The sequence below is a fragment of the Salmo trutta genome, chromosome 32 (assembly GCF_901001165.1).
Source record: "Salmo trutta chromosome 32, fSalTru1.1, whole genome shotgun sequence".
NCBI classification, from domain to species: Eukaryota; Metazoa; Chordata; class Actinopteri; order Salmoniformes; family Salmonidae; genus Salmo; species Salmo trutta.
In genome coordinates, this window is record NC_042988.1 from 11,803,159 (window position 1) to 11,819,514 (window position 16,356).

At 44.0% G+C, this 16,356-nt stretch overlaps 1 protein-coding gene across 2 annotated transcripts in view; it reads right to left on the reverse strand.

Moving 5' to 3' along the window:
• Positions 1-302: 302 nt before the first annotated feature.
• Positions 303-16,356, reverse strand: part of LOC115171080 (C-type mannose receptor 2) — a 35,590-nt gene continuing 19,536 nt past the window's right edge. Inside the window, exons 15-29 of one of the 2 annotated variants that reach the window (XM_029727579.1) lie at positions 14,496-14,625; positions 10,145-10,177; positions 9,868-10,034; positions 9,325-9,493; positions 9,082-9,224; positions 8,719-8,833; positions 8,266-8,432; positions 7,936-8,044; positions 7,478-7,716; positions 7,078-7,243; positions 6,732-6,881; positions 2,460-2,579; positions 1,986-2,165; positions 1,794-1,817; positions 303-1,631 (exon numbers count right to left, since the gene is read on the reverse strand). In XM_029727579.1, the coding sequence (XP_029583439.1) occupies positions 1,411-1,631; positions 1,794-1,817; positions 1,986-2,165; positions 2,460-2,579; positions 6,732-6,881; positions 7,078-7,243; positions 7,478-7,716; positions 7,936-8,044; positions 8,266-8,432; positions 8,719-8,833; positions 9,082-9,224; positions 9,325-9,493; positions 9,868-10,034; positions 10,145-10,177; positions 14,496-14,625 (2,133 nt within the window). In that variant the 3' untranslated portion in view covers positions 303-1,410. Of the gene's footprint in view, positions 1,632-1,793; positions 1,818-1,985; positions 2,166-2,459; positions 2,580-6,731; positions 6,885-7,077; positions 7,244-7,477; positions 7,717-7,935; positions 8,045-8,265; positions 8,433-8,718; positions 8,834-9,081; positions 9,225-9,324; positions 9,494-9,867; positions 10,035-10,144; positions 10,178-14,495; positions 14,626-16,356 lie in introns of both variants that reach the window. The other variant, XM_029727578.1, reaches the window with a different exon arrangement.

A 16,356-nucleotide genomic window follows, 5' to 3' on the forward strand; every position in this document is an offset into this window, starting at 1 on the left:
TGGCGGGTCATGTATCGGAGGACGCGTGACTCGACCTTCGCCCCCCCTGAGCCCTTTGGGGAGTTGCAGCGATGAGACCACAACAAAAAAAGTAACTGTCTAGTGAAAATCATATTCTGTTAACTCATAACGAAGTAATGTTGTTGACTTATCCTATATTCGTATTTGTGGTCAAAGCATGAATTGGAGAAAAAAAACAGCCTCGAACCTGTATCTCAAACAGACTGTCTAAAAAACACTTGCTATTTCCTCATAGAGGATGATTTTATTCTCCTGTGGAGGATGAGCTGGCCAATCAGCGGTCTACTTGCATGAATATTTTTATTGACCGGTATACTCCCGCACCATTCTGTTGTTGGGGTACACCCACACCATTCCAACACAGAAAAGCTGCTTTTAAACATACCTAATTACAAATGAATTGAATGGAAACTATTTCACTCATAGTGTAATTAATTATAGGTCCTATTTCATAGAAATCTGGGAACACTGGACAGTTACTTTCAGTAATACATGTTGGCTCTTCTCACGATTGTGGTAGAAAGTGCTAAAACAAACCCTCTAAAACCCTCTAGAATGTTACATACTGAGATATAATACCCTTATCTACCCCATCACACCGTACCAAGACAACAAAAGACGGTATCAGTCTGTATCAACGTCAAATCTCTGGCTCCCCCCCTCTTTTTCTCTCCTACTGTATGTGCAGTTGTGGTGAACAGGCCAGGGACTCTTTAAAATCACTCTAAAATCGTCACTCTAAAATCACTGCCCTCTTCTCTCCCACACTGAAGTAAGTATTGCTTTCCAACCAGTCTTTGCTGACGTGTCAGTCAGAACAGAAGGGAGGGAGGGAAGGGGACGGGCAACAACAAAAGCTTCACCACAACAACCAGAATTAGAAGGAGGATTCACTACAGATTCACTACAGCTGCACTGGACAGAAAACACACAAACAAACCAAAAGGAAATATACAAAACAAACCTGAAGTTAACCTCAGGTAAATACTGTCATGGTCTCGATGGAGCTTGTGTTGATATTTGGATGATACTGAGTCTCCTGACAAGGGAAGAACTGGTGCAAAGCCTTAGTCTTTGGCTTTTGTCATCTGCCTTTAAGACATAGCGACCAAAAACAGGAAGTGTTTGAAATGAAATGTGAAACTGACATTAGAAACATTATTGCTATACTACTAAGAAAAGCAGTTCATATTGTAATTTGCATATTATTAACCATTTTGGAGAATGACTGTTTAAATGGAATTTGATTGGCATCTGCTGCACTCTACACACCACAGAGCTTCAGCGTCTTCAACATCTTTTCAAACAGAACGGGGACATAAAATGTAGAAGCAGAACGTGTATCAGTCAGACAGTGGGTCAGTCAGTATTAGGTACTTCCAGGCTGTGCTACTCCGGCTGCTCGTTGAGCTCCATGTCAGACACCAGGATGTTCTTCTCGGCCTGTTCGGAGTGGTTGGAGTTGGTGCGGCTGTAGCGCGCCCCCTCGTAAGATCCCCGGGAGCCTGCCTGGTGCCGGCGGTACAGGTAGATCACGCCCACGATGAGGACCACCAACACCAGGCCTGTCACCATGATCACAATCAGAGTGGGCAGGTGGTCCTCTTCAGCTGAGACAAACAGGGAGGGAGGGGGGGAGAGAGAAGGGGAGAAAGAGTGAGAGCGGGATCTCTCCTGACTATTTTTTTTTTACAGATTAGCATTACAGATTTAAACAAATCTAACATTTCATGACTTGAAGAAACAACATAGGATATCCTATCCATACTTACAGACTACCGCCAAAGCCTCAGCACCTGCAACGGAAAATATAACATTTGAGTTGTGTTGTCAGCTCAGAGATTGCTGTTTGCAGTTAGAAATGAAGCACTGTAAGTGGTTATACATCTTTGCTATCACTGTGTACACGTATGACATTGTCCATAGTGTTATTTGTCTGCGCTACAGGGTGAGGCCTTCCTTACTGCGTGGCCGTTTGCAGATGACTCCGTGTGTGCGGTTCTTGCAGGAGCCTGGTTTCCAAAGGCCTGTGTTGCTCTGGATCCAGAAGCAGGTGTTGGGAAACAGCATGCTCAGGTTGGTGCCCTGCACCTCCCAGTTAGTGAACTTCACCTCTGCACTCTCAGACCATATCAGACTGCCCCCTGCAGGACAACACCAGGAACAACACACACACACACACACACATATGTTCACACAGTATGGCCATGCCTGTCTGAAGAATATCTTGAAATAGCCCTGGAATACCCTATTGCAAAAAGTGTGTAGAAATCATGTATGTAATATATGAATGAGTATATGGATAGTATATGTTACTCTGATAAATTACTCTTCTTACAGTACCCATTAGATTATATGACCTTACAGTATATGATATTTACATGTTTTTAACAGTCTGTGTATACTTTTCGCTGTGTACACCCTGAGGATTTCCTTACCTTTGGAGTTAAAGGTCATACCCAGCCAGGCTCCGTGAGCCTGCTCCTGGTAGCCCTGGATGTGCTCCCACACAAACCCATTCTCTGTTTCATCCAGGACCGACAGCAGCTGGCCGCCCACTGGGGGGTGAGAGAGGGGGGTATAGAGAGAGATGGGGAGAGAGAGAGAGAGAGAGAGAGAGAGAGAGGGGGAGGGGGGATGAAAAGAGGGATGATAATAAGGGAAAATTAAAGCGGGAAATCAGGAGATAATAAAGCGAGTGCACTTCAATAATAGCTCAATGAATCACAACTAATTTAGACTTATTGACGTATTTGGTCATTGACGTCAGTGCTGAGCGCTGAAAGCTCTCTCCATGATAACAGCGATTGAATGGAGAGAACCGTAATGCACTCTGTGTTCTTTTAGTGTCACAATGTGCATGTAAAGTGTCACATACAGAGACTGTTTGTATTTGTATTCATTATGGATCCCCATTAGCTAGATATAGAGACTGTTTTCTATTTGTATTCATTATGGATCCCCATTAGCTAGATATAGAGACTGTTTGTATTTGTATTTATTATGGATCTCCATTAGCTACATATAGAGACTGTTTGTATTTGTATTTATTATGGATCTCCATTAGCTAGATATAGAGACTGTTTGTATTTGTATTTATTATGGATCTCCATTAGCTAGATATAGAGACTGTTTGTATTTGTATTTATTATGGATCCCCATTAGCTGCTCTTCCTGGGGTCTGGCAAAATTAAGACAGTTATACAATTTTAAAAACATTATAATACAGTCATAATAGATTTCAGAACACACTAAGTGTGTGCCCTCAGGCCCCTACTCCACTACCACATATCTACAACAGAAAATCCTAGGGTACGTGTGTGTGTATAGTGCATTTGTTATCATGTGTGTGTGTACGCATCAAATCAAACCAAACTTTATTTGTCACATGCGCCGAATACAACAAGTGTAGGCTTACTTACAAGCCCGTAACCAACAGTGCAGTTCAAGAAGAGTTAAGAAAATATTTCCCAAATAAACTAAAGCAACATTTTTAAAAAAGTAACACAATGAAATAACCATAGCGAGGCTATATAAAGGGGATACCGGTACTGAGTCAGTGTGAGAGGGTACAGGTTAGTTAAGGTAATTTGTACATGTAGGTAGGGGTGAAGTGACTATGCATAGATAATTATGTGCATGTCTGTGTGTATGTGTATGTGCATGTGTCTGTGTGTATGTTTGTGTTGCTTCACAGTCACGCTGTTCCATAAGGTGTTTTTTATCTGTTTTTTAAAATCTGATTCTACTGCTTGCATCAGTTACCTGATGTGGAATAGAGTTCCATGTAGTCATGGCTCTATGTAGTACTGTGCACCTCCCATTGACTGTTCTGGACTTGGGGACTGCGAAGAGACTTCTATGTCTTGTGGGTTATGCATGGGTGTGCATGGGTGTCTTGGGGCTCCCGAGTGGCGCAGCGGTCTGAGGCACTGCATCTCAGTGCTAGAGGCGTCACTACAGACCCTGGTTCGATTCCAGGCTGTATCACAACCGGCCGTGATTGGGAGTCCCATAGGGCCGCGCACAATTGGCCCAGCGTCGTCCAGGTTAGGGTTTGGCCAGGGTAGGCTGTCATTGTAAATAAGAATTTGTTCTTAACTTACTTGGCCTTACGTGACCTCAACTTGCTCAATTTCCACATTTTTTATTACAATATTTAGTTGAGGTTTAGGGTTTAGTGAATGATTTGTCCCAAATACAATGCTTTTAGTTTTTTTACATTTAGGACTAACTTATTCCTTGCCACCCATTCTGAAACTAACTGCAGCTCTTTGTTAAGTGTTGCAGTCATTTCAGTCGCTGTAGTAGCTGACGTGTATAGTGTTGAGTCATCTGTATACATACACACACTGGCTTTACTCAAAGCCAGTGGCATGTTGTTAGTAAAGATTGAAAAAAGTAGGTGGCCTAGACAGCCACCCTGGAGAATTCCTGATTCTACCTGGATTATGTTGGAGAGGCTTCCATTATAGAACACCCTCTAAGTTCTGTTAGACAGGTAACTCTTTATCTACAATATAGCAGGGGATGTAAAGCCATAACACATATGTTTTTTCAGCAGCAGACTATGATCAATAATGTCAAAAGCCGCACTGAAGTCCAGCAAAACAGCCCCTACAATCTTTTTATCATCAATTTCTCTCAGCCAATCATCAGTCATTTGTGTAAGTGCTGTGCATGTTGAATGTCCTTCCCTATAAGCATGCTGAAAGTCTGTTGTCAGTTTGTTTACTGTGAAATAGCATTGTATCTGGTCAAACACATTTTCTTCCAAAACGTTACTAAGGCTGATTGGTTGGCTATTTGAGCCAGTAAAGGGGGCTTTACTATTCTTAGGTAGCGGAATGACTTTTGCTTCCCTCCAAGCCTGAGGGCACACACTTTCTAGTAGGCTTAAATTAAAGATATGGCAAATAGGAGTGGCAATATCGAGCATTATCATCCTCAGTAATTTTCCATCCAAGTTGTCAGACCCTGGTGGCTTGTCATTATTGATAGACAACAATATTTTTTCACCTCTTCCATACTTCATAATTTGGTCAGATATACTTGGATGTGTAGTGTCAGCGTTTGTTGCTGGCATGTCATGCTAATCTTGCCAATTAAAAAAATCATTAAAGTAGTTGACAATATCAGTTGGTTTTGTGATGAATGAGCCATCTGATTCAATAAATGATGGAGCTGAGTTTGTCTTTTTCCCCCAAATTTCCTTGAAGGTGCTCCAAAGCAATTTAACATAATTCTTTGTCATTTATCTTTGTTCCATAGTGTAGTTTCTTCTTCTTTTTATTCAGTTTAGTCACATGATTTCTCAATTCGCAGTACATTTGCCAATAGGTTGTACAGCCAGATTTATTTGCCATTTCTTTTGCCTCATCCCTCTCAGCCATACCATTTTTCAAATCCTTATCAATCCACGGGGATTTAACAGTTTTTACATTCATCTTCTTAATGGGTACATGCTTATTGGAAACTGGGATAAGCAATTTCAGAAATGTGTCAAGTGCTGTGTCTGTTTGCTCCTCATTACACACCATGGAACAACAAATATTCTTTACATCAACAACATAAGAATCACTACAAAACTTATTGTATGACCTCTCCTACACTATATTAGGCCCAGCCTTTGGAACTTTGTTTTTCCTAGATATGGCTACTATATTGTGATCACTACATCCGATGGATCTGAATACTGCTTTCAAGCACATTTCTGCAGCATTAGTAAAGATGTGATCAATACATGTTGATGATTTCATTCTACCCTGGTAGGTTGCCGACAGAAGGTTGCCGACGTCAACTTCTAAATCGTAGGGGGAGGAGTAGGAGTAGGCACAGAGGCCGCAGACACAGGTACCCCCAGCAACAAAGGTGCAGGAGATCAGGAGGCGAAACTATTTGTTATTTTTCATTCGCTCCGGGCCTCTCGTTGGGAGAGTTTTGTGGGAGGACTGCTTTGCGGGCTTCCACGGCTCAAGACATGCGACCATCGTTGATTGCCATGCTCCTCTTGCTGTGCTCCTTCGACTCCGCTATCAGATGGGGAAAGTGAGGCAGGAGATGGCTCCCCTGGTGAACGAACTCCTGGCAACACCGGCCAGTCGGATAACGACAAACGACAAGGCTGAGATGCAGCCAACAAGCGCGAACGCCGTCCAGCCATCGGCGTAAACATTCCACTCTGTGTTTTCCCTAGTTTTTTAAGTAGGCTGGCGACCTGCGTGATCAAGGAAGCCACCTCAAGCCTTTAATCCACGGCAAGCAAACAATTTCTGCATTGGAACTCTGAGTGATCCGGTTTGTCCCAAAACAAAGAGTAGTAGATAGAGCTCCTACAAGGCTGGAACCATTAATTTACTTCTCCAGACAAGGAGGGATCCATTGGAAAACTAAACTGGGACTAACTTTGTTAGCTTGATGGCTAGCAACTTAGCTAGGTTAGCGGCTCTTTCAAGCAGACTTTAACCTGTCAGTTAAGCGGGATTCCAGGACAAGAAATAGCGGTCCTAGCTACTAAAATCTAACCGCGTTGTGGAATCCAATGGTGTGCGTCCAAAATGGCATCCTATACTCTATAGGGCTCTGGTCAAAAGTAGTGTACTACATAGGGAATAGGGTACCATTTGGGAAACAGCCGATGTGCATGTAAAAAGACTAACGAGTGTCTGGCTGACTCAGAACATTTGCAGTTGACAGAGTGTCCTCCTTACCCTTCCTACAGTAGGAGTGGGCGTCGGTCTGCAGCCGGAGGTTCTGCAGGTTGAAGGAGTAGCAGTGGTTCCTGAAAGGCACCCAGGCCCATTCGCCCAGAGAGTGAGGGCACTGTCCTGGGAAACTCCACTTGTGCACCACAGCCTCCTCTGCTGGAGAGAGAAAGAGAAAGAGAGAGAGAAAGAGAAAGAGAAAGAGAGAGAGAGAAAGAGAGAGGACAGGACAGGGCTTACACACACACTATATAACTTACACACATGTTCATATACTGTATTACCCTATTGATAAGGCACACACACAAACATGCACACACACACGGATGCACACAGACACACACACACACACCTGTATGAATCTGACAGGTGGCAGCGTCCAGTTTAGCGTCACAGGGGGTCACAGTCCACTGCCCCCCCGTGGTCATGTGACCACATCCAGACAGTGTATTAGGCTCCCCATCCCGCCAGGCAGTGTAAATCAGGTCCTCCTCGCCCAACCAGCTGAAGCTCCGCCCCTGAGTGTGGAACAGAGGAGGAATTCATCAGAATATTCTGACCTCAAGTCTTACCTCATTGGTCAATCTAGTTAAATCAATCTTTGAAGATCTGATTATATCAATGTAATATTGATTTGTGGTGATACAGTGATCTCACCCTACATGTTACCATGTTGTTGTATCAAAACAAACCAATAAAAGATCTCGTAGAAGTGCATAACTCCTCCCAGCTTGTCATGTCCAGGGCCTCACCTCATAGTTGCAAAGGCCTATCCATGCTGGGAGGTGTAGGCTGTTCATCAGCAGGGTGAGGTAAGCCTGTTGGTAGGGGTCTTTCACTGAAACCAACGTCCCGTTCAGAGACTCGCACACATGCAGCGCCCCCATCCAGTCCAGGCGCTTCTTCACTATGCGGTACGACACCCCACCCAGGTCCAGGGCTCCCGACAGGGAGGAGGGGAGGAGGGCAGCGCCAGGGGGCAGAGCTGGGTCTAAGGAGACAGTGATATCAGTATATAAAGGAAACTGTTTCTGCTGACTGATATAAACACAACTGTTTAATATATCAGGTATGTGTTTCAGTAGGTACAGTACTATGTAATAGATTCACACAGGAATGCTTGTCTGTTACATAATTCATTGGTTAGTTATGTTATGCACTGTTGAATTGCGAGTGGCTGTGCTGTTTGGAGTTGTTACATGTCCTGTACCTTGTTTCTTCTGGCAGATGTAGCCATGTTTCTCCATCTCACAGGCCCGGGATGCCCACATGCCCGTATTTTTTGTTGGGTTCCCATGGATCATCACCACACAGTTCCCCTGTTAGGTGACAATGATGTCATCAACAATGGACATGATAAAGGCTGGACCCACGGACCAAATATGCGTCCCAAATGGCACCATATTCCATATATAGTGAACTACTTTTGACTAGTAGTCTAGTTCTGAAGTAGTGCACTATGTAGGGAATAGGGTGCCATTTGGGATGCCACCAAAGACTGGATTAATACAGAAAAAGATTAGACCAGGGTGGTATGTACCGGAGTCTTGTTGTGGAGTGGTCCACTGTTGTCCAGGGGTTCTCCAGAGGCCCAGTTGGTGTAGCTGAGGAGTCCAGGACGAGCCCACTGGAAATGGCCTTTAGAGTCAGATGTCAACCCCACCCACAGGTCAAAACTCACGATGGACAGCAGAGTGGTGACAAAGGCTGTGGGAGACAGCATGCATGATGTCCTTCAGTGCTTCCCAAACTTGTTCAATCATGCCCCCCTTTCATCACTGGGGAACTGGACAAGTTATAAAAAGCTCTCTAAGGTCTGCAATAACTGACATGACACCTCTCCTACCTCTCTTCCCCCCCCGCAGACCGTCCGACAGTTAGGGAACAACTGATGTTATTGATGGTGTATGTGTGTGTTTGCCCTTGTGTGTATGCGAAACCGTGCGTGTGTTTGTTTGTTTGTGTGTGCGTGTGTGAGTGAGTATAAAACTACCTTGCTCCACGTGATTGGGCACCACAGCCAAGGCTCCTCCCTGTGACTCACACATGAGCCTGGCTCCTGACCATGTGGCCCTCCGGCTCTCCTCATGACCAAACACCTTATAACACTACACACACACAAACAGGAAGGTCAGAGGTCAGGTCAGGAAGAACCATCATGCTCTCACACGTAACATAACCCAGGAGAAACCAGTACCTCAGGTCAGAGGTCTGTTTGAGATCTAATGTGAGATCAGATAACAACTGAGAGGCTAAAATGGAAGATCAAATTAAAAATTAACACAGAAATGTCACATTCATATAACTGGCATATCTTTATCAGCACAGTAGAAACGACATAACCCAGGAGCCCTACCTTGTGCAGGAAGGGGCCCCAGCCATCAGGGCAACCTGCGGGGGGCAGGGGGGTGGAGGGTGTGGGTGGGATGGTGCCTGTGACATTCACTCTCTTACAGATGTAGGGCAGGTCTGAGTGGCATTTCTGATCTGCCCACTCCGCTGTAGAACGTTTTAGAATGAAAGATGAAATATTGTTAAAAAAAAAAACACAAAATATGCTATTTACAGGACAAACTGCACAGTATCCCAGAATCCTCACCTTTGCTGACTGACATGTGGACACACTTGCGGTCGCGGCTGTGTGGGTGTGGCCTGCCGAAAGCCCAGGACACATAGTTGAGCACAGAGTGGTCTGACCAGTGGAAACGGCCATCGTTCCCATACGTATGAAGCCCCACCCACCAGTGGTCCCCCTCTACCTTGGTCATCTGCAGGCAAGAGAGAAAACACACATGACCTCTAGTCGTACACACTTGACCTCCAGTGACATGCAGCGATGTACAGTACAGCATAGACTATTGGCTTGGATAAAACAGCCCATGTCCATCCATGTGGTGGTTGGTACCATTTGTAGAGATATGAAAGTGCCCATGTGGATGTTTAATTCTGTCACGTTCTTCATGAACATGAAGTAGTTATAAAAGGGTTATGACTTTTCTATGAAGGGTTATAAAGGTTATGTAGCGCACCTTGTGCACTATGTCAGCCAGGAAGGCCTCCTTCTCAGCAGTGGATGTGTTACTTTATGAAGGGTGATAAAGTTGTTGTAATGTTTGTTTTCATTAAAGCTTGTGTGTGGTACCTTGTGCAGTGTGTTGGCAAGGAAAACCTCCTCCGCAGAAGAGTGGATGGAAGCCAGAGAAGCATCGAACCAGGAGCAGATCCTCTGGGCTTGGTCCCACGTAGACCGGTGGTCAAAGAACTTATACTCTGCCTCCTGGAAGCCCACCCACTCACTTGAAGTTGGGGCTGGGGGGGATGAGGAGAAAGATGGGAAAGTAAAGTTGGTGCTAGTGGGTTATGATGGAAGACTATAAAAATAACAGCGACAAAGAGAGGAGGGTGGTTTATAAACTGACCTTCAGTGGGGTTTGGATCCTTATCAATTTTTCCTGAAAACACAAAACAAAAAGTGGTCTGAATTCATCATTCAGAACAAATGCATAACACTACCGCTGAGTGATTAGTGCTTTTTGAGTCTCTGTCCTCATTGTTGTGTTGTGTACCCTCCTCTCTCATGAGGTCTATACAGTCTGTGTATATCTTACCTAACGTAGCAGGCGTAAAAGTGTACCAGAGATATGAATATTATGACGTGATGCTCATGTCTCCGCCCTAATAATGGGAGTTGTTGTCCCAAAGGCGGGATGGCAGGCAACAAGTTTAGGTTTAAAATAAGCCCATAGAAACACATTGGGCTTATTTTGGACCGATTTGGGGGAGAGTGAAACCTCTCGCTTTGCCTCTTCCTCTCTGACCCCATCTCTGTCCGAGCCGGGAAAATACTGCCGCAATGGATTATGGTCATTGTAGTTAATTACCACGTGTTTTACGCTGAACTTGGTTGAATATGTCGCCTACGTCGCTTATGGGCACAAACCCACCGTCGATGGACCAGACAGGACTGGCAAAAAGTGCTCTTCACTGACGAGACAAAACCAGGGGTGATGGTCGGATTCGTGTTTCTCGTCGTAGTAATGAGCGTTACACCGAGCCCTGTACCTCGGGGTGGCAGGTATCCTAGTGATTAGAGCGTCAGACTAGTAACCGGAAGGTTGCAAGATCGAATCCCCGAGCTGACAAGGTAAAAATCTGTCGTTCTGTCCCTGAAAAAGGCAGTTAACCCACTGTTCCTGGGCTGTCATTGAAAATTAGAATTTGTTCTTAACTGACTTGCCTAGTTAAATAACGATAAAAAAATTAAATATGTGACTTTAATGGAAATGTTATACATCTTATTTTCTATCTACCAATTCTATGTTTTATGTTTGTGGTTCTCTATAAACCAATTTCTGTGTTCATGCAAGTGACTGACTGAACGAATCCAGGCCTTTGTTTTGAGAACGAAAGATATCTCAGTTTCAAGGTCTCAGCTTAGAGAGAAGAAGCCTTGGTCTGTCACATGTTATGAACCAGTATTGGTCGGTCACATGAATGAAACAAAATGGTCATGATTAATTAATTATGCTAAATCATGCAAATATAACTCTGTACAGCTGTATATAAGACAACTGCTGGGACTGCCCCAGCAGAGCTCCTGACAGACGTTCACTATGGTGCATTAAGTTTGTTGGAACCTCTCCAGCGCGCTGACAATAAACATTGAATCATTTAAGATTGAGTTCGAGTCCCTGTGTAAGAATTTCCACAACAATGTGTTTCTGGAAACTATGCGTTTGTGACGCGTCAATACAGTCCTTTAGCTATATTTCATTTACAATTGAGGGAAAACAGAGGTTGGAAAGCAAATGGCTCCTACTGTAAGGAGAAGACTCTATGCTGTAAGCTACTAACTCAGTCTTTCAAAGATAATTCGTAAAAATCCAAATAACTTCACAGATCTTCATTGTCAAGGGTTTAAACACTGTTTCCCATGCTTGTTCAGTGAACCATAAACAATTAATGAATATGCACCTGTGGAACGGTCTTTAAGACACTAACAGCTCACAGACGGTAGGCAATTAAGGTCACAGTTATGAAAACGTAGGACACTAAAGAGGCCTTTCTACTGACTCTGAAAAATACCAAAAGAAAGATGCCCAGGGTCCCTGCTCATCTGTGTGTGTCACGTCCTGACCAGTAATAAGGGTTATTTGTTATTGTAGTTTGGTCAGGACGTGGCAGAGGGTATTTTGTTTATGTGGTTCGGGGTGGTGGTGTATGTAGTAGGGTGTTTGATTTATTATTTCCGGGTTTTGGTCTATGTTTTGTATTTCTATGTTCTTTCTGGTTTGTTGTATTTCTATGTTTAGGTTAATGGGGGGTTGGACTCTCAATTGGAGGCAGGTGCTTTCTCGTTGCCTTGATTGAGAGTCCTATATATGGGTAATTGTTTGGTTTAGTGTTGTGGGAGATTGTTTCTTGTTTTGCGTGTGTGAGCATGACAAGACTGTTTTGTTGTTCGTGAGTTCTTTGTTTGCTATTTTGGTGTTCTCTTGGTTGAAAATAAATACAAGATGAGCATCCACATTCCTGCTGCGTTTTGGTCCTCCATTCCCGACAACAACCGTTACAGCGTGAATGTGCCTTTGGCATGCTGCAAGGAGGCATGAGGACTGCAGATGTGACCAGGGCAATAAATTGCAATGTCCGTACTGTGAGATGTCAAAGACAGCGCTACAAGGAGACAGGACGGACAGCTGATCGTCCTCGCAGTGGCAGGCCACGTATAACAACACCTGCACAGGATCGGTACAGCCGAACATCACACCTGCGGGACAAGTACAGGATGGCAACAACAACTGCCCGAGTTACACCAGGAACACACAATCCCTCCATCATTGCTCAGACTGTCCGCAATAGGCTGAGAGAGGCTGGACTGAGGGCTTGTAGGCCTGTTGTAAGGCAGGTCCTCACCAGATATCACCTGCAACAACGTCGCCTATGGGCACAAACCCACCGTTGCTGGACCAGACAGGACTGGCAAAAAGTGCTCTTCAATGACGAGTAGCGGTTTTGTCTCACCAGGGGTGATGGTCGGATTCGCGTTTATCATTGAAGGAATGAGCGTTACACCGAGGCCTGTACTCTAGAGCGGGATCGATTTGGAGGTTGAGAGTCCGTCATTGTCTGGGGCGGTGTGTCACAGCATCATCGGACTGAGCTTGTTGTCATTGCAGGCAATCTCAACGCTGTGCGTTACAGGGAAGACATCCTCCTCCCTCATGTGGTACCCTTCCTGCAGACTCATCCTGACATGACCCTCCAGCATGACAATGCCACCAGCCATACTGCTCGTTCTGTGCGTGATTTCCTGCAAGACAGGAATGTCAGTGTTCTGCCATGGCCAGTGAAGAGCCCGGATTTCAATCCCATTGAGCACGTCTGGGACCTGTTGGATCGGAGTGTGAGGGCTAGGGCCATTTCCCCCCAGAAATGTCCGGGAACTTGCAGGTGCCTTGGTGGAAGAGTGGGGTAACATCTCACAGCAAGAACTGGCAAATCTGGCGCAGTCCATGAGGAGATGCACTGCAGTACTTAATGCAGCTGGTAGAACACCAGATACTGACTGTTACTTTTGATTTTGACCCCCCCCTTTGTTCAGGGACACATTATTCAATTTCTGTTAGTCACATGTCTGTGGAACTTGTTCAGTTTATGTCTCAGTTGTTGAGTCTTGTGTTCATACAAATATTTACACATGTTAAGTTTGTTGAAAATAAACACAGTTGACAGTGAGAGGACGTTTCTTTTTTGCTGAATTTACTTGTTCAACTTCCAAATATTGTTTTACAAAGAAAAACAAGCGAGAGATAGGCTTTTGGCACGAGCGCATCAGCCATTACCAGCAAGTGAGCTGCATGTCATTGGATTAGTCAGTGAAACTGGAAAGTATATTTAGGACTATAATTTCTTCCTCATATTGTAGCCTACAACGTGCGTCTCCACACGCCTAGGTCGTTTTTATTGATCTCAGATTCTCATTTGTGCTGTATTAAAAATATTCTGCCAAAGTCTTCAGTCATGTCAAATTACTTAGAATTGCATGAAATGCGTTTATAAAAGGCCACATTCTTCCCGGACCCTAGGCTACAAAAAATGTCCCCAATGTGTGCAACTTCTGTAAGTGCCTCTACTCTACTGCTCTATGTCACTACGCAAATGCGATGATATGCATGAAATGCTTTATTGTAAAGGTGATTTTTTTTCTCATGCGTTCCGGTACCTCAGAACTCCTCCAACCCCCTCTCGCGCTCCCTTTTTTGTTCCAGCACCTCCCGAGTTACAAATTAAGCACTGACTGTAGTGTATGATATAAAATGTTCTAGCTCCGAGTCTCTACTTTTATGCAATGTAAAAAACAAATTTCAAATTTTGCTACATAAGACCGAATCGAGCCGGGCGGTCACATATTTGCTTAATGAAAACTACAACTCCCTTCAACATCCCACATAGTTATTGACTGGATTTCTCTCCTGAATTATTGGATTTCTCTCTAGAGAAACAGCACATTAGCCCCCCCCCCCCCCAAAAAAAATGGAAATCAAGTAACTGAAACGACATCGGAAATTAGTTATTTAATAACCGAGAGAAAAAAAAACATGTTGGTTAATCGCTCAGCACTACAGACTTGAGTATTCAAAATGAAAGCTTTCAGGCAATAACAAGGGCCCCTTGTGGCCACGTGTCTCTATTATGTCTGTATACAGCAGTAGCACTGCTTTGTGACTGTATCTGTGTCTATGTGTGGTTCCGTTGTCTTGCTGTTACCTTTGGGGATCTTGCAGATCCAGTCCAGTTTAGAGTCACAGTGCATGGCCAGCCAGGTCATGGTGCCCAGGTCTACTGCTGCACACTGATGGGTATTGTAGTAGTAACGCCCAAAGTTCTGGTACGTATACTGACATGCAGAGGAAGATGGGTTAGAGGACTTTACAAAAATAGCTTAACAAGTAGGTAGCTCCAGTGCTGTGAAAAAGTATTTGCCCCCTTCCTGATTTCTTATTTTTTTGCACATTTGTCACACGTAAATGTTTCAGATCAAACAAATTGTAATATTACCAAAGATAACCCAAGTAAACACAAAATGCAGTTTAAGTGATTTTATTTATTAAGGGAAAAAGCTATCTGAACCTTCATGGCCCTATGTGACAAAGTAATTTCCCCCTAAACCTAATAACTGGTTGTGCCACCCTCCGCAGCAACAACTGCAATCGAGCGTTTGCGATAACTGGCAATGAGTCTTTCACATCGCTGTGGAGGAATTTTGGCCCACTCTTCTTTGCAGAATTGTTTTAATTCAGCAGCATTGAAGGGTTTTCGAGCATGAACCACCTTTTTAAGGTCACGCCACAGCATCTCAATCGGATTCAAGTCCGGACTTTGACTAGGCCACTCCAAAACCTTCATTTTGTTTTTTTTAAGCCATTCAGATGTGGACTTGCTGGTTTGTTTTGGATCAATGTCCTGTTGCAGAACCCAAGTGCGCTTCAGCTTGAGGTCATGAACTGATGGCCGGACATTCTCCTTCTGGATGTTTTGGTAGAGAGCAGAATTATTGGTTCCATCAATCACAGCAAGTCATCCAGGTCCTGAAGCAGCAAAGCAGCCCCAGACCATCACACTACAACCACCATATTTGACTGTTGGTATGATGTTCTTTTTCTGAAATGCTGTGTTACTTTTACACCAGATGTAACGGGACACACACCTTCTAAAAAGTTCAACTTTTGTCACATCAGTCCACAGAATATTTTCCCAAAAGTCTTGGGGATCAGCAAGATGTTTTTTGCCAAAAGTGAGATGAGCCTTTATGTTGTTTTTGGTCAGCAGTGGTTTTCGGCCTTGGAACTCTGCCACGGATGCCCTTTTTGCCCAGTCTCTTTCTTATGGTTGAGTCATGAACACTGACCTTAACTGAGGCAAGTGAGGCCTGCAGTTCTTTAGATGTTGTTGTGGGTTCTTTTGTGACCTCTTGGATGAGTCGTCGCTGCGCTCTTGGGGTAATTTTGGTAGGCTGGCCACTTCTGGGAAGGTTCACCACTGGTCCAAACTTTCTCCATTTGTGGATAATGGCTCTCACCATGGTTCACTGGAGTCCCAAAGCTTTAGAAATGGCTTTGTAATCCTTTCCAGACTGATAGATGTCAATTACTTTGTTTCTCATCTGTTCCTGAAGTTCTTTGGATCGCGGCATGATGTCTTGTTTTTTGAGATCTTTTGGCCTACTTCACTTTGTCAGACAGGTTCTATTTAAGTGATTTCTTGATTCAACAGGTCTGGCAGTAATCAGGCCTGGGTGTGGCTAGTGAAATTGAACTCAGCTTTCCAAAAAATGTGATTAACCACAGTAAATTCATGATTTAACAAGGGGGGGGAGCAATTACTTTGTCACATAGGGCCATGAAGGTTCAGATAGCTTTGTTCTCTTAATAAATAAAATCATCACTTAAAAACTGCATTTTGTGTTTACTTGGGTTATCTTTGTGTAATATTAAAATTTGTTTGATCTGAAACATTTAAGTGTGACAAATGTGCAAAAGAATAAGAAATCAGGAAGGGGGCAAATACTTTTTCACAGCACTGTATATATATAAGCTTTGAGGTACACATATATGGTGCAAGAGGCTGT